Source organism: Manis javanica, chromosome 2, assembly GCF_040802235.1.
Source record: "Manis javanica isolate MJ-LG chromosome 2, MJ_LKY, whole genome shotgun sequence".
Classification (NCBI taxonomy): domain Eukaryota; kingdom Metazoa; phylum Chordata; class Mammalia; order Pholidota; family Manidae; genus Manis; species Manis javanica.
In genome coordinates this window covers 156268633-156292033 of record NC_133157.1, presented here as the reverse complement: position 1 = coordinate 156292033, position 23401 = coordinate 156268633, and the positions used below count along the sequence as shown (strand labels likewise).

General features: G+C 34.2%; 1 protein-coding gene across 5 annotated transcripts in view; it reads right to left on the bottom strand.

Moving 5' to 3' along the window:
- Window positions 1-23401, bottom strand: part of PREX2 (phosphatidylinositol-3,4,5-trisphosphate dependent Rac exchange factor 2) — a 293635-nt gene that overhangs the window by 151431 nt on the left and 118803 nt on the right. For all 5 annotated transcript variants that reach the window (XM_073229638.1, XM_036998086.2, XM_073229635.1 and 2 more), the window contains 7 exons: window positions 13560-13663; window positions 12482-12531; window positions 9905-9980; window positions 5548-5620; window positions 3008-3150; window positions 2757-2849; window positions 1341-1489 (listed from right to left, as the gene is read on the bottom strand). In XM_073229638.1, coding sequence (XP_073085739.1) covers window positions 1341-1489; window positions 2757-2849; window positions 3008-3150; window positions 5548-5620; window positions 9905-9980; window positions 12482-12531; window positions 13560-13663 — 688 coding nt within the window. The remainder of the gene's footprint in view (window positions 1-1340; window positions 1490-2756; window positions 2850-3007; window positions 3151-5547; window positions 5621-9904; window positions 9981-12481; window positions 12532-13559; window positions 13664-23401) is intronic.

The following is a 23401-nucleotide window of genomic DNA, read 5'->3' as shown; positions in this document are numbered from 1 at the left end:
AGAGAGATGACATCGTGATGGTTATTTGCTGCCCTGTGGCCCAAAGTCTTCCTAAATCAGTAACTTTAATGAGTGACACTCACTCTTTGAGAACCCTTGGGTAAGCTGTTGGTAGAAGCTAAAGCATCTATCTCAATGACTTAGTACTGCAGAATCTTACCCATTACAATGCAATTCAAATAGTGCAATGGTACTATATATACTGGTACTATATATACTATATACACACACACACACTATATATATACTGAAGACTACTATACCGTACATACTTAGCATGTTTTCTTAAGTAACTAAAATAAGCCTTCTTATTCAAGAAGTGGTAACCTTCATTTACCTTAAAACTAAGGAAGTTGTTTATCACTATTGATAAATAATGTAAGTACATTGTAAACAGTAATTTTGATATAATCATAGTATATTAACCTTATGCTAAGCACTTTCTATGCATTATCTAGATTAATTAATTGGCTAAGTAAATCTTGGAAACCTGATAAGGGAACACTAAAATCAATAATTTGCAGAAGAAAAGTCAGTATCTTCCAAGTACATCTATATCTTGTTAATTTCTTTTTAAAAAGTCATTAAACATGATACCATTTTCTAAATATATGACTGTATATATGTGTGTCAATACTTTAAAAAGTCAACTAACAATGAATTTCAAAAAAATAACAATGATTGTTTATAAATGATAGGTTTGTTGGGAAAATGTATGACTGTAGGAAAAAATTTTATAATTTTAAAATCTGTATTCTCCAAATTTCTTATACTAAACATGAGCTTTTTTCCTAATCATAGGTAGATAGATAGATAGCTAAATAGACCTATTTTTTCACAAGAATGGACATATTACTAAGTACACGGAAACATGGAAGTGTCTTTCACCAAGTCTTGATCTCATCTCCTAGGATCATTTAATAACACCATAAAATACTGTTAAAAAACCATTTGAAAACACCATATAAATGGTGTCTAATCAACTCATAGTCCCTGAAATTCTTGAAGCTGAACATGCAGGAATACAAATCTTTATTATAAAGTGTTTACTAGTTTTCTTCACTTATAATCAAACTCAACCCAACCCAGTCCAGAAAAATTTGGGCAGCAAAAGGAAAGTAGTATTTCTGCTGCAAGTACCTGATTTGGGTAGCAAGCATTTTATTATCATAAGCAATGTAGTTTTCCCCATCATCTAAGGACTAGTAATAGTGATACTTGTGAGGTTTAAGCTTTCCAAACAATGAAATGCGTAATTCTAGACATTTACTTAGTTAACTTTCTATTTTATTCACACACATACAATTTTTAAAAAATCTCACATAAATCATACAACTTACTCCCTTGGCTTTGTGCTCACAAGAACTCTTAGAGGTTTTCTGCTGTTTAAACATGATTTCAGGAAGCAATCCACTTCATTGAAAGGTCTCATAAAAACCAGGTCACCATTAATAGCAAAAATCTTTTTCCCAACTTCCATGCCAGCCATCTATAAGAGAGAAAGAGCAAAAAAAAATTCCAACTATGTTTTTAATATAGAGTCTCTTTTTTCATAAAATTAAAATCTGAAAAGGTATAGAACTTACAGATTTTAATATGTAACACATCTGCAATGTTTTTATACAACTTCACTAAAACAGAACTCTGGGTGAAATAACACACTTATGCTCTTTAATCTAGTTTTAAATATGATCACCCATCTCTACTGAAATTCTCCCCTCTCCCTCCGTAACTTAACATTGTACTCCTCCTATGACCCTTTATAGTGTTGTATTTTTATAGTTCTGTTTCTTATTTCATCCTTTTAACTACAGTCAAACCCAAGATTAATTTTTTTTTAGTATGTTTTCCATCTATCTTCAATTAACTCACAGAGTTTCAATCTCTACAAAGACATCGATGACCACCAAACATGCACTGCCAGCCTGCCATAGCATATGCATCTCCAGGGCAGGAGAAAGGAATGGTCTGGAACCAAGGTGACAGTTTACTACTAACTTTAAATAGGTTCAAAGTTAAAATCCATACTCCATTCTCACATTCTTTATTATAGATTTATATATCGAGAAGTTTGCTTGAGGATTAAACATCTTACAAGCAAGGCAGAAAAGTGAGAATACCTGAAATCTGATGTACTTGGGATATAACTTGAGAGGTAGACTCCATAGGACAGGAATTCTATTTTGTTCATTGTGGAATTCCCAGAGCCTAGAACCCTGCCTAGAATACAATAAGTACTAAGTATTTCTGAAGGAATGATCAGGAGACTCCTTGGTTTGAAAGCTGGTGAGGTGAGAGAGCATCAATCAGTGTTAACCCAATGAGAAGATGCATCAAATCATGTACTTTACTGATGGTACTGTATTAATTTGACAGTCAAAAGTAATAGGAACATAAAAGACAGAGCCCCTGATTTAATGGAAGAACCATATGGAATACATACTACCTATGCAGTCTCCACAAGTTTCCAGGCTAGAACTAGGGAACAGGGAAGTCCCAGGGACATGGAGTGAGCTGTTTGGCCTCCCTTGAGGTCAAGAAGTTCATAGCTATAGATCTCTGCCTCCCTCAACCATCCTGGAGTACTCAGACATGGACTCTGTCACAAATCCCAAAAGTAGTTGGTAAACCTCAGAATGAAAATATTCATAAATGTTATTTTCAAAAAAAATTACTTAAAGGCTGATTTCAATTTAAAGCTTTCATATTTGTATGTCATGGACAACAAATTTAAATAAAAATGCTTATTTACATACCTCAGCATTAGACCCCTTTTCTACCAACTTAATTATTGGAACTTTATTTTTGTCTTCTAACCCAAAACCGTAGCTGCCTTCATTGGATTTAATCTGAAATGCAAATTATTAGCATTATTAATACAGCAACTACCAAAAAAAGTTACTAATCAAACAGACTGAAATAATACGCATCACCATCAAACACACTTATGCAATCTCCTGCTAATGTCTAATCAAGAAGAAAACTTATATAACATTAAAAAACTTACCAATAATGATTTAGCTATAACATTTTCTACAACTTTTAAATCATGTTTCATAAGTCGGTGTTTCATATTTGATCCTTCCATTTCCTCATCCGCAAAAAAACGGAAAAGTAGGGGTTCATCTTTGAATTCACTTTTTTCAAGGACTACAGAAACAGAGAGAAATTCAAATTGTTTCAATTAATCTGAAAATCAAACTCATTTTCTATACTGATACCATTCAGTAGTGTCTCATGACCTCAATTTTATATTCCTAGAACAAGTTACACTGACAGATATCTCTCCAATAGTTTTCTATTTCTTTCTATAATCTGATGTTTCCTTTTAACTGCTGTTACCTAAGGATTTTGAATTTTTAAAACAAAGTATTTTTTGAATGTTAAACTTTATAAACTTAACCAAATCTGTCACTTTCCAGATTAAAATCCAAATTTAAATAAAAGATTATATTGAATCCAAAAATGCATGGAATCTAAAACATAGAAACCTACAGAGTTCTGAATTTGTATGTAACATTGTATGTTTTTAATATGCTGCACAATTATTGGAAAACTCAACTGGGTGAAGCTGCCCTTATGTGTGTGATTAACTCCCAGCATGGTCATTCTTGTTCCAACACTTCAAACCAGAAATGTGTCTTCTGGGTGAAACATGATTTTAGTTTCCACTCTCTATTTCTTTTCTGTACAAAAACATTATTCTCAATTAATCTTATTTCTGCAAAGGTCAGTTTTCCCTTTCATGTGAACATTAATATTTTCTTCCAAAGTCCCTACATTCCTGGCATGCCCTACTAATATAAGGTTTATATTATGTTAGCCTTTATAAAAATAAGACTAAATGCTGATAGAAACTATTTGTAGTCAGTGAAATCCTGACAGTTCTTAAAATGTTTTAAAAGAGAATTCTTCTCTGTTTCTATGTATCTAACATACCTAGGAATGCACTTGTTGGGACAGGCTGACTCACTGAGGTAGGGAGCTAAAGGGAAGATAGTGATTTTATGGCACAGTAGAAAGTCAGGCTTTACGATGAGACAGACCTAAGTTTAACTTCCAAGTCTGGGACTGATTCTGGGTATAACACTGGGAAAGTTACTTAAACTCTTTGAATATCAGTTTCCTCAATTGTAAAATGGGGGCAATAAAGCCTTCCTTATAAAGTTTTGTGAAACTAAAATGAGGTAATAATTGTCAAAAACCTGGCAATCAAAAATGATCATTACCATATTCATTATTTTTCAGAATTCCAAATAATTGTTGACCAAACCAAACGGATGTACATGTTGATCTATGGATGGAAGACTAGCTGGCAACATGAGTTAACAAATGAAACTATCAGCTGCAAATTAAGAAGTAACATAAGTCATAGCTGACAACAGAAATGAGGATATATTTGAGATTGAGTTCGGTCTTATCTACATGACCTAAGAAGTTTTCCAAAACTCACATGGTGTACTTGCTACCTGTGTTTTCTCCACCAAATAGTCTGTCTAAAAGGAGCAAGAGGGGACATCAATAAGGCCAGGCATGAGGTGAGCTGGCTGTGCTTTACTGACAGAGACTTTTGTAGGGAAAACTTGATTGTAACTCAGTATTTTAAAATAAACATTTAGATAAAATTACTGCTTGTTGGTGCTTTAATTTAAAGAGAAAAATAATCAGAACTTTTTAAGGATTTCAGCTTGACATTATAGTTTTAACTCCTATGATGTCATTTCTTCCACTCAGTTTGCTCAGGGACTGATATTTCTCTATCAAAACTCATACAGTGTTCAAAGGACAGTGGAAGGGAATGCAATTAGCAAGGAATATATGATAACCAAAGACGCTCCCAAAATTGCTGTAACTTTTGCTATACTTCTTTCTTCATAAAAGGTTAACAAGCTTCTAAAAGTAACTGACAAATAACTTGTATGTGTTTATACATATATATATTAACAGTGAAAAGAGATTGTGTCCTATATATCAGAGATCCAAAGGAACCTGTAAGATGGTACAAATAGAAAGGGAAAACTAAGTCTCATTACTTTTATAAATTTAAGGGAAACGAAGTCATCAAGGAAGAAAGAAAATCAATCTTTAATTAGCATCCAAAAAGAAACAGATTTTTCTGTTTATATACCAGAGATTTACTTATTTTTTTCTGAATTATCAAAGCATTTTTCTAAAAGTAACAATAAATATTCAACCATATATGCTCTCATTTAATCATTTTAATATATACTGGCATTCAAAAAAACCATGAGTCTGATCTAAAATAGTTTCACAGAGGTATACAAGCTATATATTTTTTTAAACTGCTAGTTCAAGCCTTTGCTCTCCTGATATTCATCTAGAATACTAGAAGAGAAGTAACAGGAATGGCACCAACAGTCAAATTGAGTGCAGATATGGTGAACCAACACAGACACATGGCAAGACCCAGACAGTCTCGCCAGTTCATCTTTAAACGACTTTACTGGGACATTGAGAGACTGCAGTGTTCTAACAAAAACAAAACAGTGAGATTCATCTGTAAGCTTCCAGAGTAAAAACCCCTACCATGGTGCATAAATCCATTGTCACAGAGTCCAACGCCAAATATCATTGCCTCTTCTCTGGTGCGGCAATCCCCCTGTTAACCGCAAAAGCACTGAACAAGTTAATAGGCCACCAAAGGCTTTGTTGTGTCTGTACTAGATTTGACATCCTCAGCACTGTGTTGATAAAGCTATTCATATATTATGGCATGTATTACTTTCATAAGCCCAATGCACCAAACTGTTATAAAACATTCACTTGATTATGACAACATCTTTGGACATTAAGTGAAAAACAAAGATTTAATATTTCTTGAGAAAAACCATACTTTAATACACATGAAAATATACAAGTAACAAAAGAATTTATTGCCACCACAAATTATTCCTTTCTCTTACTTCTTTGATCTTGTATACCAATTGCACATCAAGGAAATAAGCTATATATTCAAAACACACCAAATAAAATAAGTAAAAGTCATTAAGCATGCTCTCTGCTGCCACTTCCCTACCACCAAATGACCTTGCTCTTTAAGAAACCCTAAAGAAACCTACTAACCTGGGGTGACTTGTAAGACTTTAGGAGTAAATTGTTTGGAGCCAGTAAATGCAAGCTTTTCTTGCACTATCTTGCTAAAAAAACGATCAGATCGTATAATGGAATCTAAAAGAGCAATAGATACACAAATATGTCTGTGTATATATGCATATGTGTGTTTATAACCTTACAGTTGCATGTTTTACAGTTTAAGAAGTGCTTTCTCACATATTAGCTTACTTTTTCCTACTCTTTTCTTTAGCACTTAGGTCCTCTATGAAATCTCTCCTCCTTCTGCTTCTATTTCTTTTCTATACTAATATCCTAATCTAGGGCCCCTCATCTCACTTCTAAATTACTTTTTTTCCCTATACTTTATCCAATATATAAAGGTATATAATTAAACTTTCTTACACAGGAACTTCATGTCCCAAGATTTTAAACAGACTCTCCTTTTTATAACCATAAAATATCAAAATTTTCTCCTGGGCATTCAAGGCCTTCCATATCCTAGTCTCATTCAGCATCTCTAGCTTCACTTTCCAAAGACCCACATATTGGCTCTAGTCAAGTTGACCCCCTACTGTTGCCTGAACTCTGTGTTTATTTTCATCCTTGCTTCCATTCACGTAATCATTCACACCTGCAGTGCTCTCCTCTTTACTCTCCATCCATTTAAATTCTACTTATCTGTCTATCAAGGACCAAGACAAGTCCCATCTCATGCTGAGTCAACTTCAAGGACCCTTCTGCTAACACAGCGTTTACAGTCTGTGTCTGTGGACAACACGTCTGTACCCTATACAAAATCTAGCTGTTAAATAAACTGCTATGCATTCTCAAAAGATACTTTTTTTTCTGCCTTGTAGTGTGCCAAGCACTAGAGATAGTACAGTAAAACAGTCAAACATAAAACACTTCCCTGCCCTCAAGTAATTTGAAACTGGTGAAGGACTTGGTCATACCATATGGGATGGTTCAATTTGATCAGTATTCTCAATCAGGCCTTACACTAGGCACCAGTAGTAGGTTTAATAGGTCCCTGACCCAGGAAACATGATGTCTAGGGCAGTTTCAATGTAATATGGAATTTGATAAGACAGATATACCCAGGGAACTAGCCACAGAAAACCCTGAGCTCAGTCTGCAGGGCCCTGAGAAGCTTCCAGAAAGATGATGCCGGAGCAGAATCTTAGAGGATACATAAAAATTAGCCCAACTAACATACCCTTGAAAGCAGGAACTATGCCTACTTCCTGTTTTGTTGGTTTATTTTAATCATCAGACACTTGCTTAAATGTTATTTAAATATTGCTTAAATGTTAAACTCACAATAAGAGCTTATATACTAATAACTGACATTTGATTACACTGGCCACTGACATTTTATTGCATATAATAGTGTAAAAAGTATGAGTTAAAATGGGTTGGTATCATATGCCTTTTAAAAATGCTACTTGTGCCACATAGAGCTGATGTGCATTCTAAAAAGACACAACTAAAACAGTTTTGAGTGTGAGGAAGGAAGATATGATTAATTATAAACTATGACTGACCCATAAACAAATCACAACCTATGTGAAGTAAATGACTTACTGGTACACTAGCGCATTTATCACATAAGGAGTTAACTGCATGGAATAAGTCACTTCATCATAACTCATGAATACGAGACTAAGCAGCACAAAAGCAGTGAAAAATGTATTTAGAAGAAAACAACTGTCATCATGTTTACCAAAATAATATCATGGAGTATACTGCAGAATAAGAAAAGAGCTGTCCGATCTAGAATATCCTCCAAATAATATATAGACCATCATTTTGGAGCCAGCTCTGTATTCTTTCCTCTGAAGCTGTCCAAATAAATTCAGTATCCTGGTCAACACTAGAAATTAAATTTTTTTATCACTTGAGGGTCTTGGAGAGAAGAGACCCTTGTTTTTTAAAAAACTCTCTTGTCCATATTAGATTAAGATTTTATCATTCTCTTCGTTATTCCATGACCATGTCTTCCTCCTCAAAGCTATCCCATTTTGTCCTAATCTGAAGCTAAGCAATAAGAGTTAATCATGTCTGATCCTTACATTTGGATAGTTTTATACAGAAAGTTTGAGTGACAGAGAAGAGATGGGATATACAGCCACTCCAGTAATTAGTAAACAATTGTGAAAATAAAATCTAGAGAGATTAAGTGACGTCCAAGTTTGCATAACTGCTTATTAGCACAGCTGTCATCAAACATCAGGTGACCTGAGTCCTTTGTAATTTCTACTATGTATAATTTTTACAGATGTCATAACAGACTATTAAGAAAACCTGGGGAAAAAATTGCAACTTGGCCCACTTTTTGAGCAGCTTATTCTATTCTGCTACTGCTCACATTTGGAAAGCAAAATTGCTAAAAAGAAATTTTTTTAAAAAACTGATAACTGACCTTCCAAGTCAGCACTTTAAATATTTTCAGTGCCAGCTTTTGCTTTAAAAATTTTTCTTCAGTTTCCTCACATAATCAGTGTATAGTACAGTTCATGTGAAATTTGCATCATCATACTGTCTATGTGAAATTCCAACTCTGATACGGAGTACAGAATCAATTCCAATGACATATATGGGCCATAGTTTTATAAAAGGCTCTGACACTAGTAACCCCACTAAATGTATGCATTAGTGTTTTATGTAAAGGTAATTTTTAGTTTAATCTAAAATTTTCACTTCTATAAACAGAATAAATTTAAGTGCTATAAAGTTCAAAAATAGGTGGTCCATTTGGATACACCATTGACTATTTGGATAAACATTGGGTAGCCTAGTATGGAACTGTATGTTAAGATCTATGCATTTTACTATATGTATCTCAAAAAATTATTAAAAAGGAAAAAAATTGGGTAATCTAGAAATCAATATTTAATACTAAAAACCTCAAAAATTATGTGCACAGATGAATCAAATGGTGAATTAAACATTAATACTTGAAACAAAAAATGAGTATTTTTATGATTATTATCCACTTATAACAAAGGAATGTTATTATCCACTTGTAACAAAGGAAATAGGCTTTAATAACAGAAAAGTAAAACTTGACTCAAATATCCAGACATGATAGCATTTCAATCAAGCAATATCCCCTTCCCCAAAATAGTAAGTTCTATCAAAGTGGATATCGGTTTTCTTAGCCTTTTCTCTAATCAAAGGGAAATATTTGATAATTTATTAGTTGACCTAGTATGAAAAAACATTTAAATAAATTTATATTTGAATATCTATTATGATAGGCTAGATGCCCTGATTTGCAAATAAATTTTCTCAATAGCAGTTGTCAGTCCCCATTCTCAGAAGCAGACAAACAATACGACAACTTTCAACTTTCTTATTTAAAGTGTATAAAGATAGATACTAAGGCTCATATGATCAAAGCACAGTTATTATCTAACAGAGAAAAAGGAACAGGGAGATTAGGAAAACTCCTAGGACTAATAAACAGATACTTTATAACAAATTAGTGAACAAAAAAAGCAAAAAAAATTAGTGTACGTGCCCAGCTATTCTTCAGTGATATTCCAATTACACTTTATTTTTTTGATGGATTTCAGCTGGTATTTTTAAAATAGGAACATCTTCCTTTTGAACGATAATATGTATAAAAATTAAGTTTGAAGATTCTGAAGTCAGATGATCCAGGTTCAAATCCTAACTGTTTCATACTAGCCATATGAACTTGCCTAAGTTATTTCACTGTACCTCATCTGCAAGCTAGGATTTTTTTTTTAAAAAAGTACCCAAACCACCTCAAAGTTTAAAGCTGCAGTGAATGTAGCTCAGCAACTTTTATATGTCTGTTTACCTGTGCAATTAACCAGTCTATCAGTTTGTTGGCCATAACCACAGATTTGTAGGTTCTTAAATGGTAATCTTTATCTCTAGAAAGGAAAAAGAAACCAAAGACATTAAGCAAGAAGAGCATTAAGTGATCGCAGTGAAACATTTTATTTAGTATCCATGTGCAAAGTTTATTCCACATAACCTGAATTGATTATCCAACTATGTGTAAATAAGAGAGGTTTACAAGATACACACAACATCTGAAAATTCCTTCATCAGCTCATACCAGGAGTCCTACAGTGATGGCAAAACAGGACATTTCTTCTTTCACATTTTTTATACCCAGATTATTACTGCTATGTAACTTGGTAATGATTTAGCTAGATATACAATTATCTCATGTAAAAGAATAATAAAACAGATCCCTTTAGATCAAGATGGAGTCTACAAAAAAATCACCTTAAACTATAGAGAATAAAGAATTCTCCAGGAAGGCTGGATTTGTAGTAGAGGATTGTTTGTCTCAGCAGTAGTGGAAGACCGCAGGTCTGCCCTGAAGTAAACACACTGAGAACCTTGTCATTCATTCTGCCTCATCAGAGCGTGGACACAGGGATACCATGCCCCCAAGGAACCAAGGAAATCAACTGACTCTCCTCTCTTTTCAGTAGACTTCCCAAATCTGAGAATCATTCAAAGTTCAGTTAGTTAGCAACAAAGTACTCATGATCAGAACGGGGCCCTGAGGGCAGAAATCCATAATTCAGTTTTCAGGACTGGATCAAAAAGGAATGAGAAAATGACAGTCTTCTCAAAATGTCAAAAAATCCAAACTGTAAACTTGAAGTGATGAATAATCAGTAGCTACATTCACAGTTTGCTAGCTGTTAGTAAATTATAATTGATATTTATAACATTTTATCCACTTTCATAAAAAAGTTCCCCAAATATGTTGAAATTTCTTGAGATTTCAATAATAAATGCCCAGCATAGTTTTTATCTTTTTAGATCTATCTCCATACCTCTGATAGCTCATCACTCATTTCATCTTGGTGTCCACAAGCATCAATAAGAAGGAAAAGGGTCTAATTATAGACCATATGTGGGTCTGTGCATTCTTCACCCAAGTAATTTTTCTTTTCATAAGCTGAGTTCACACATATTAAAAGCATGACTTTCAAACATTCCATCTGTTTTATGTTTTTTCCCATAAATTTTCCCTTGACAACTCATAAACAATTGTCATTTCTAGCCAAAGAACAATTCCTTATTAGTTATTACAGAATGTAACTTTCTTGATAAGAAATCCCATATGACTAAAATGTATTTTCAGAACACATTTTCTCACATACAAAACCTACATATATACTGAGATGACATGAAAAATTTACCACTATTGTTTTCTATTAGTTTAGCAGGAAAAAAAGATTTAAGTACTCATTTGCCTTTGAGTTAAGCAACGGTCTTTTAGTATTAAGTTATTCAGAATATACACGAGACATCTGTGCCAGGAATATAGCAGAGGATCAGCAAATTGTGGCTTTTTCACCTCTTTCTATTTTGTAAAGTCTGCTTGTGAAAGTGAACAGGGCACCTTCAGTAGCAGTGGGTAAGATCTTGGTTTCTCCTGCAGGACCTGCAGTGTATTCTGTTAGTAGGCATTCCAATACACTTAAACAGTGACTTCTGGAATATTGCTTTTTGGGGCTCTGAGTTTCCTCGAATTGGAAGCTAGAATGAACAATGGGAACGGGCTATATCAAATATTTGGCCTCTATAGCCATGACTGAAAGTCTCTTTACTCATTTTGGAAACAGTATATCCATTTTTTGTTCTGAAAAATATGTTTTAGTATAAACCCCAAATGATAACTGGCCATCTGAAATTAGTTTAACTTTGCATTACATTTTGTCAGTTAGTATATATTATAAAAGTTCAGTAATACTCCTGACAGTCTCCTCTATTAGCAACCATAACACAAAACTCAGTTATTTTGCTGCCGTTCTAAAGAAATAAATTGAAAATTAATCCTGATTCCTCTTAAAACAAAGGCATATTTCTTCAGAAGGAAAAATACAGTAGTGAAAATAATCACAAAATTATAGTTACTACTCCAAAGGAATTCTTAATTTTCAAGTGCAAAATTTTTTCTTTGGATAAAAGAATATTAAAAGGAAATACTGTGAATTAAAACACACATTCAATATTTGATTACACAGTTTAATGAAAAAACTTAGTAAGTAATCATAATGGTAAATATTTATAGTAAACAGTATTTCCAAATCCTCTTCCAGTTCAATTATGCTTCACTAAATATTAACTAAATTGTTTCATTATCAAGTCTATAATTTACTGTGAATTAATGGCAAATAGTCTTAGAAATCGCAATAAAAAGAGAAGGGAAAACTATAATTAGAGACTCAGAAAATTTAGGAATATTTTAACATAAATTGTTATTTAAAATAATTTTTAAAAGTAAATTCTTCACTATTGGAAGAAAAACAAAATAAGCCAACAAGTTCCAGCTGAATAATATTTACCTAATATGCACTATAGATATTTCCATTTAAGCTGCCCCAAACTTAGAAACCAGACTCACCTTATCACTGGAGTAAACAGACTATGCAGACGACAATATAATCTTACACCCTATTGTAAAATAAAGATATGTCAAAAGCAAGTAAGATCATTCAAATGACATAACAGAGAAATTCTGAAATAAATTCACTGTCAGCATTCTGGAATCATTAACAATCTCAACTAAATTAAAAGTTATTCAAATATTACATTACACCATAAAAATATTATGACAAATCATGAAAAAAACAGGATTAAACTGTGCTATCAATTTGTTATGTACGACATATACAAAGATTTTAAAAATTATTTTCTTAAAATACAAAATTTCAAGATACAATGTAAACAAAATAAATCTATGCAGTAATACCTCATGCAACTTGTTCATTATATGTCATATACATTTTGTTATGTGTACAAAGAAAACTGATATTACATGTATTTTATATATATATATATTGCTACATGTGAAGTAGTTTTCAATGGATGTAACTTGAGCAGTACTTTCATTTAGAACTAGGTAAGAGAATTTTTTAAATGATCTAACACTATATTAATAATACCTTAGTAAAACTTTTTTTAAATAATCTAACACTAGAATGATTTTATTTTTAATTCATAATTTTTTTATGAAGGTATCATTGATATACGGTCTTATGAAGGTTTCACATGAGCAACATTGTGGTTACTACCACATTATCAAGTCCCCACCACACCCCATTGCAGTCACTGTCCATCAATGTAGTAAGATGCTATAGAGTCACTACTTGTCTCCTCAGTGCTATACTGCCTTCCCTGTGACACTGCTACATTATGTGTGCTAATCATAATGCTCTTTAATTCCCCTCTTCTTCCCTCCCCACCCCCTTTCCCTTTGGTAACCAGTAGTCCTTTCTTGCAGTCTGTGGGTCTGCTGCTGTTTTCTAACACTAGAATTTTTGAAATTCCAAGAAAAAATTGAGAGGCCTGTGTATGTGTGTCGTTTAAGAATTTTCTATACCAAAAGAATTTTTTTTAAGTCTCTCAACAGCATTTTATCTTGCTGAAGTATGACAACATGACATTCTGCTATTGATAAAGGTTGTGGAAGAGATTATTACCTTTGAAATCACATCCTGCATTTCATTTCTTGGGTAAAATGTTCCATCATCGTAACGAAATCTATATAACATCTGTTCTGGTTTGAATTGATGCTTATCAGTAACTAAGAACAAAGGAACAACATATTACAATATATTTAAATTACAATCTAAAAAGTAGCAGATAATAACAAATAAATGTATGAAACATATATTCCCAAGTACTGAAACTTTTAATTTTACCAAAAGCTTTTGTTTTCCTAACACAATAATGTTTTCCAGTATTCTGACAATAAGGTTTATGAGAAGATTTTGTTATATAATACATTTACATTTTCCATGTAATGATTTAAGAACTAACTTGAGGTCAGCAATATTCATCTGGCATAGTATTAGTATATGTATTTGTATGTGGGTGTGTATAGTATATTTATATTTACATAAATGAGTTTCTGTTTTCTATTTCTTCACAATGTCATAAAGTTGAGCAAAAAGTGTCTTTCAAAGAGCAAATACTCCATTAGTAAGTTATAATTTGATTCTCAGCCCTAAATTGAATTTTAGCATTTATCTGTTTTATCCCACAGTGATCAGGCCAAGACCACACATACAGCAATCTTGACCATTTATCCTGTGTTTAGATCTCCAGAGTAGATCATATAATTTCCCTATATAACTGATTCCAAAATTTCAACAGTTTTCTTAAACTGAGAAATGCTTTTCTTAGGTGCCTCTTAACATTTCTCTTTTCTCAGTGAAAAATGAGACTGCTCATCCTTCACTTCCATCCTCAGGATAGATTTTCATATTCATAAACATTTCTGTTAAATTTCTCCTCAAGTTTTCTTTTCTACTGGAGAAGTCACTTTACAGACAGTCTAATAAAAAAAATGAGTTTGTAAAAAGGGAAAAACCTCAAATTAAAGCTCTAAAATTTATATTTGAAAATGTTCTTTATTCCATAATTTGCTGCAATGGGCTCTATTTTTATGATTAGAAAACTTTAACCTTTACTTTTTGCCAAAAATGTGAAGGGGGAGAAAAGTCTTTCAAAATTCTCATGAACTATATTTGGTGAATCCAGAAGAAAGCCAAAAGATGGGCAACACACACACACACACACACACACACACAAAAGGTTTCAGCTATTTGACCCCAACCCAACCAAACCAGGTCATGGCTTGCTGCCAGAAAAAGATAGACAACACAGCCTATTGTCATTTTTTTTTTTCCAGATCAAGCCAAAAAGGAAGAAGCATCTGTGAAATAAAACTAAATGGAGAGAAATACGTTAAATCCTATGGCTTGTTTCAAAACCAGTTATTTATTTCTCCATGCAATCTACCTAGCCCCATTGTTATTCCTTAAGATTCACTGAAATACACTACAGTCTTGATACTCCAAAATTCAAGGAAATCTTGGGCCCAAATGTCTCCTGTCCCAATACAACAAGTGGTTTAATCTATTCAAAAGGGAGGGCTTAGCTATAAGGCAAACTTGTAACTTTGATAATTAATCTTGGGTTAATCTGCAACTCTCAGCTGTTAAAATAGTGAACAGTTCTGCATTCAAATCCACTCCCCCAACTATTGGATTAAGAAAAATGAGTTTATTAACTGATGAGTGTTCAGGTCATCTAGTAAGAAAGTTTGCATAATGCCATCTTTTAAACAACAATGTGCTATTATTGAGGTATTACCAGAAAAAGGACTGGTAAATGTTTAACAACTAGCTCTAAGTGGTGGGGGAGAAGAAGCACTCATCCAGAGTATTTGCCAATTTCTATGGCATTCAATACTCCCACACTACCTGATTCCAAGCTATAAAAATCAAGTCACTGAACATGGAGTTAGACATGAAGTAACACCTGATTATTTAGTATTTGAATCATACAGAAATAATAGGTATAAATAACAGCAACAGCACAGATAGCAATAAAGTGTACTAAAATAATTAGGAAGTGATTAGTTTTAAAAATATATTACCTTTGTTTTAAAAATAATTTATGTACTTATATGTTTATATAATTTAATTTTAATAACTGCTTAACAATTGGCTTGCAATTTTGTAAAAAATTTAATTACCAGCTTTCTCAAGCTTGTACAAGCCAACTTCAGCACACCAATGGATATAACAGATGAGGTCTCTGAATTAAGTATTTATAATGTAAACAGTAAAGCCAGATAAGATGGATATTATCAGCATCTGACAGAGAAAGCATATACAGCCTCAATCCAAGAAGTCCAGGTATAATCAAGCTTCGACTGTAATGAAATTCTCAATAATATTTGCAATATATTGTGTAAAACAGCAATTATAGTCAACTTTTTTTGCTTGCTCTCTTTAAAACAGATGATTCACTCAAACTTTATTTTAGGAATTCTATTCTCACTAAAATGAAGTTGGAACCATGTACAAATGAAACTAGCATGTTTCACTGGTATTCTTTATTCTAATTAAAATGTTAATGTGAAATTGCATAATATGTTCTCTTAGTTTGGGAGAACCTATATTAGTTAGTTTCAGCCAATTAATAAGGGATATTTCTCACAATAAAAATTCTGTATGCATGATCTGACTATACGACTGATCAAATCCTGATAACAGTAATAGCACAGGACACTAGAATCAAACTATGATGAACAGAACAATATTAATAAAGTATTCACTACTTTATCTCAGAGAGAGTTAATCAGGCTACAAATATCATTGTTCAAAAAGATTTAAATTCTTAACTTAAATAGTCAATGGGTTCTTGAATTTCAAACTTCAAAATAAACTTTAATCCATAACTTATCTACTAGTTCTATTTCAAAATTATATTATTGGAGAAAAGACGTATCTGAGGTAGGGGAATAAGTTGATTAGGACTGAAATCCTCCCATTCTGATATCCTTCCAAGGAAAAAAACCTTATGTTGTTGATTTTTTTTCTTTTCTTTTAAATTAAAAATATTGGCAGAGTTGGGTGAGAGAAAAAGATGGCAGCATGAGAAGTGAGGCAGAAACCTTCTCCCAAAACCACACATAAGACGAAAATACAGCAAACACAACTAATCCTGAAAGAGTGACCCAAAGACTGCAACAAACTGCCTACATCTGGGGGGAAAAAAAGACCTCACAGAAAAGGGTAAAGAAGCAAAGCTGTAGTCTGGCAGTACTCAAGCCCTCCCTACACACCAGCTCACAGGCAGAGGAAGAGAAATGGAGCAGAAAGGGAGTAGAAGTCCAGAACTCTTAAACACACACCAATGGATATTGGCTCAGGGAGCACAAATCCAAATTACATGTTGCTCTGGAGATAAGAGAGGTTGGAAAGGTAAGACAGGCAGAAAATTCAGAGAGACTGAGTTCCAGCTGCTTGTGGAGAACAGGTACCTACAAATGGCCACTGTGGGACAAAAGAAATGCAGGCATTTTGAAAGGCTTCCCAACAGCAAGAGGGGAACTAAAGGGGCAAGGATTACACAGAGTTTACCACTCAGGAGAAAGGAAAGGCAGAAGAAATCGTCCTGGCATACTCAGCCCAGCAAGTTGGGAAATTTCAGGAGCTTCAGGCACTACATCACCCTGGCTGGCAATACAGTGCCGAGGCCCCCCACCTCCCCACTGAGATATGCAGCCTGCTGCTCCTTCCTCCTGGTTGGCACTAGTTCATGTACCTGCTTCCCCAGCCAAGGCGCCAGGAAAGCCAAAGGACAGCCCTGCCTCTGGCATCTATAGGGGCATATCGCAGAGACTCCTCCCTGAGTGCTCAGCCCACTGGACTTGGCAGTGCAGGCAGGCACTTTAGCCAGGAAGCAGGAAAGAGCTCTTTCTTCCTGGCAGGAGTAAGCACCAAGCACCTATGACCCCCGCCACTGCACCAGGTGTTGGCAGTGTCAGAGACTAGAGCTTCTAGGGAATAGAGGGCGCCACCCACACAAACTTATTATTCCTTATTAATCATTAGAAATAGGAAAAGGCAAAATAAAATTTTCTACAAACAAAATCCCACAGACACCAGAAAGAGGGCTAAGTGAAACTGAAATCACCAACTTTCTTGATAAAGATTTCAAAATAATAATCATAAACATGCTCACAGAGCTACAGAAAAACATTCAAGATATCAGGGAGGACATTAAGAGAGAGACAGAAACTGAAAAATACAGTGTCTGAAATGAAACATACATTGGAGGAATTGAAAAGCAGATTAGATGAGGCAGAGGATATGGTAAATGAAATAGAAATTAGAGAAGAGGAAAACAAAGAAGCTGAGGCTCAGAGAAAAAACAGGATCTCTAGGAATGAAAGAATAATAAGAGAACTGTGCAACCAATCCAAATGGAACAATATGCATATTATAGGGGTACCAGAAGAAGAAGAGAGAGAAAAAGGGATAGAAAGTGTCTCTGTGGAGGTAATTGCTGAAAACTTCCCCAATCTGGGGAAGGAGACAGTCTCTCAGGCTATGGAGGTGCACAGATCTCCCACCACTAGGGACCCTAGGAAGACAACACCAAGATACAATAATTACAATGGCAAAGATCAATGACAAAGAGAGATTATTAAAAGCAGCCAGAGAGAGGAAAAAGATCATGTACAAAGGAAGGCCCAATCAGACTATTATCAGACTTCTCAACAGACACCTTACAGGCCAGAAGGGAGTGGCATGACATATTTAATGCAATGAAACTACTCAAAAAATACAAATATGACATATTTAATGCAATAAAACTAGAAAACAAAGGAGGCCCAAAGTCAGTAAAAGGAGGGACAATAATAATAATCAAAGCAGAAATAAATATTTAATTCTTGAACCAAGAATACTCTATCCAGAAAGATGATCATTTAAATTTTAAGCGGGGATTAAACAATTTCCAGATAAGCAAAAGTTGAGAGAATTTAGCACCCACAAACCATCTCAACATTTTAAAAGGGCAGCTGTAGATGGAAGTGTTCCTAAGGCTAAATAGCTATCTCCAGAGAAAATAAAACCACAGTAAAGGAATTAGACAAATTAATTACTAAGCAAATACAAAATTAAGCCAACTACTCAAAAAATACAGAATGACACCTAATATATAAAGTAAGAGTGGATGACGATGAAGAAGAAGGGGGTAAAAACATTTAGAGTGTGTTTGAAATAGCATAATAAGCGAGTAGACTCTTAGATAGCAAGGAAGCTACCCTTGAACCTTTGCTAACCATAAATCTAAAGCCTACAATGACAATAAGTACATATCTATTGATAATCAGCCTAAATGTAACTGTACTGAAAGCACCAATCAAAACACAGAGAGTTAGAGAATGGGTTAAAAAACAAGACCCATCTATATGCTGCCTACAAGAGACTCACTTCAAACCCAAAGACATACACAGACTAAAAGTGAAGGGATGGAAAAAGATATTTCATGCAAATAATGAGAGAAAAATAGGAGTTGCAATAGTTTTATCAGACAAAATAGACTTCAAAACAAAGAAAGTCACAAGAGACAAAGAAGGATATTATGTAATGATAAAGAGGTCAGTCCAACAAGAGGATGTAACTATTATAAATACTTATGCACCTAATATAGGAAAAACTAAATATGTGAAACAAACACTGACAGAATTAAAGGGGGAAAGACAATGCAATGCATTAATTCTAGGAGACTTCAACACACCACTCATTCCAAAGGACAGATCAACCACACAGAAAATAAGTAAGAAGACAGAGGCACTGAACAACACGAGAACAGACTGACCTAACAGACATCTACAGAACACTTCTCCTAAAAGCAGCAGGATACACATTCTACTCAAGTGCACATGGAACATTTTCCAGAATAAATCCCATACCTAGGCCTGAAAAAGAGCCTCAGTAAATTCAGAAGGATTGAAATTGTACCAACAGGCTTCTCAAACTACAAAGGTATGAAACTAGAAGTAAATTATGCAAAAAAAAAAAACACAAAAAAGCCCACAAACACATGGAGGCTTAACAACATGCTCATCAATGGACCAATGACCAAATAAAAATAGAGATCAAGCAATATGTGGAGACAAATGAAAACAATTCAACACCCCAAAACCTGTGGGATGCAGTGAAGGCAGTTCTAAGAGGAAAGTATATTGTAATACAGGTTTACTCAAGAAAGAAGAACAATCCCAAGTGAACAGTTTAAATTCACAATTAAGAAACTAGAAAAACAAAGGAGGCCCAAAGTCAGTAAAAAGAGGGACAATAATAATGATCAAAGCAGAAATAAATAAAATTGAGAAGAATTAAAAAATAGAAAAAAATCAGTGAAACCAGGAGCTGGTTCCTCGAGAAAAATAAAGAAAATAGATAAACCCCTAGGCCAGAAAAAAAGAGAGTCTACACACATAAACAGAATCAGGAATGAGAAAGGAAAACTCACTACGGAAAACACAGATATACAAAGAATTATTAGAGAATTCTATTACAAATTATATGTTAACAAACTGGATAACCTAGAAGAAATGGATAACTTTCTGGAAAAATACAACCTTCCAAGACTGACCAAGGAAGAAACAGAAAATCTAAACAAACCAATTACCAGCAAAGAAATTGAATCAGTAATCAAAAAACTACCTAAGAACTCCTGGACCAGATGGCTTCACAGCTAGATTTTATCAAACACTTAATGAAGACCTAATACCCATCCTCCTTAAATTTTTCCAAAAAGTAGAACAGGAGGGAATACTTGCCATCTCATTCTATGAGGCCAGCATCAATCACTCTAATATCAAAACTCCATATACCACAAAAAAAGAAAATTACAAACCAATATCCCTGATGAACATAGATGCAAAAATACTCAACAAAATTTTAGGAAACCAAATTCAAAAATACATCAAAAATATCATCCATCATGATCAAATAGGATTTATTCCAGGGATGCAAGGATAGTACAACATTCAAAAATCCATCATCATCCACCACATCAACAAAAAGAAGGACAAAAACCACATAATCACCTCAATAAAAACATCTGACAAAATTCAACATCCATTCATGATAAAAACTCTCAACAAAATGGGTATAGAGGGCAAGTACCTCATCATAATAAAGGCCATATATGACAAACACACAACCAACATTGTACTCAACAGCGAGAAGCTGAAAGCTTTTCCTTTATGATCGGGAACAGGACAAGGATGCCCACTCTCCCCACTTTTATTCGACATAGTACTAAAGGTCCTAGCCACGGCAATGAGACAACACAAAGAAATAAAAAGTATCCAGATTGGTAAGGAAGAAGTTAAACTGTCACTGTTTGCAGATGATGTGATATTGTACATAAAAAACCCTAAGGAAGCCACCCCAAAACTACTAGAACTAATAGAACTTCAGCAAAGTTGCAGGATACAAAATACACAGAAATCTGTTGCATTCCTACATACTAACAACAACGTAGCAGAAAGAGAAAGGAAAACAATTCCATTTACAACTGCATCCAAAAGAATAAAATACCTAGGAATAAACCTAACCAAAGTGGTGAAAGACCTATACCCTGAAAACTTAAAGATGCTCCTGAGAGAAATTAAAGAAGACACCAATAAATGGAAATACATCCTCTGGTCATGGATAGGAAGAATTAATACTGTCAAAATAGCCACCCTAACTAAAGTAATCTATAGATTCAATGATGCAATCCTTATCAAAATACCAACAGCATTCTTCAACAAACTAGATCAAACAGTTCTAAAATTCATATGGAACCACAAAAGGCCCTGAAGAGCCAAAACAATCCTGAGAAGAAAGAACAAAGTGGGGGGATCTATGCTCACCAACTTCAAGCTCTACTACAAAGCCACAACAATCAAAACAATTTGGTACTGGCACAAGAACAGACCCGTAGTTCAATGAAACAGAATAGAGGGTGCAGATATAAACCCAAGCATATATGGTCAATTAATATATGATAAAGGAGCCATGGACATACGATGGGGAAATGACAGCCTCTTCAACAACTGGTGTTGCTAAAACTGGACAGCTACATGTAAGAGAATGAAACTGGATTACTGTCTAACTCCACACACAAAAGTAAACTTGAAATGGATCAAAGACCTGAATATAAGTCATGAAACCACAAAACTCTTAGAAGAAAACATAGGCAAAAATCTCTTGAATATAAACATGAGCAACTTTTTCCTGAACCTATCTCCTCATGAAAGGGAAACAAAAGCAAAAATGAACAAATGCAACTACGTCAAACTAAAAAGCTTCTGCAGCAAGGAGGCATCAGCAGAACAAAAAGACATCCTACAGTATGGGAGAATATATTCATAAATGACATATCTGATAAAGGGTTGACATCCAACATATAGAAAAAGCTGACATGCCTCAATACCCCAAAAGCAAATAATCTAATTAAAAATTGGGTGGAGGATCTGAACACACTTCTCCAAGGAATAAATTCAGATGGCAAACAGGCACAATGAAAAGATGCTCCACATTGCTAATTATCAGGCAAATGCAAATTAAAAACCACAATGAGATATCACCTCACACCACTTAGGATGTCCAGCTTCCAAGACAAGGAACAACAAATGCTGATGAGGATGAGGAGAAAGGGGAACCCTTCTACACTGCTGGTGGGAATGTAAATTAGTTCAACCATTGTGGAAAGCAATATGGAAGTTCCTCAAAAAACTAAAATTGAAATACCATTTGACCCAGGAATTCCACTTTTAGGAATTTACCCAAAGAAAACAAGATCCCTGATTCAAAAAGACAGATGCACCCCTATGTTTATCGCAACACTATTTACAATAGCCAAGATATAGAAGCAACCTAAGTGTCCATCAGCAGATGACTGGGTAAAGAAGATGAGGTACATATACACAACAGAATACTATTCAGCCATAAGAAGAAAACAAATCCTATCATTTGCAACAACATGGATGGAGCTAGAGGGTATTATGTTCAGTGAAATAAGCCAGGTGGAAAAAGACAAGTACCAAATGATTTTACTCATTTGTGGACTATAACAAGAAAGCAAAACTGAAGGAACAAAACAGCAGCACACTCACAGATTCCAAGAAGGGACTAGTGGTTGTTACTAAAGGGAAAGCAGTTTTGAGGGAGGGGGAAGGGGATTAAAAGGCATTATGATCAGCACAGATAATGTAGGTGGGTCACAGAGAAGGCAGTATAGCATGGAGAACAAGTAGTGACTCTATAGCACCTTACTATGCTGATAGTAAGTGACTGCAATGGGGTGTGGGGGGAACTTGGTAATATGGGTGAATGTAGTAACCACAATTTTGCTCATGTAAAACCTTCATAAGACTGTACATCAATGCTACTTTAATAAATATATATATATATATTTGGAGAAACATTTTAACAGAATTTACGATGGAACTTTTTGATTCCTTCAAGGTCTTTCAGCAGTCATGAACTAAAAGGTCCAGTTCTAGAAGACTATGTTCATGATGATATTATGATATTTTAAATAATATTTTTAAAATATTATTCTATGTCTACTTTGTACTAACTTACAACTGACTTGAATGTATTGGACCAGTTATTCATGTCTTCAGGCAAAGTAATAACCATCTTGTTATTGTAAAGTAAAATTCCACCCAATATAGTTATGCTTTCGATTTTCAGAACCCAAATCACTGTGCAAATAAGCAATTAATCCTCACACAATCCTAGATCACCTTGTTGAAATATGAAAGCATGAGTAGGCAGGCGACTTGAAAATAATTTTATAGCTCTTTTGGAAAGACACCTTCTGCCTACACCATGACTCTTTCCAGTGCTGGGAATAAGCTTCTATAATTCACTTTTATCTATTTCATGGTACCTCATAGTCAAAAAGGAAAATAACATGACAAACAGTGTAGCTCCTTCTGAAATATAGTAAG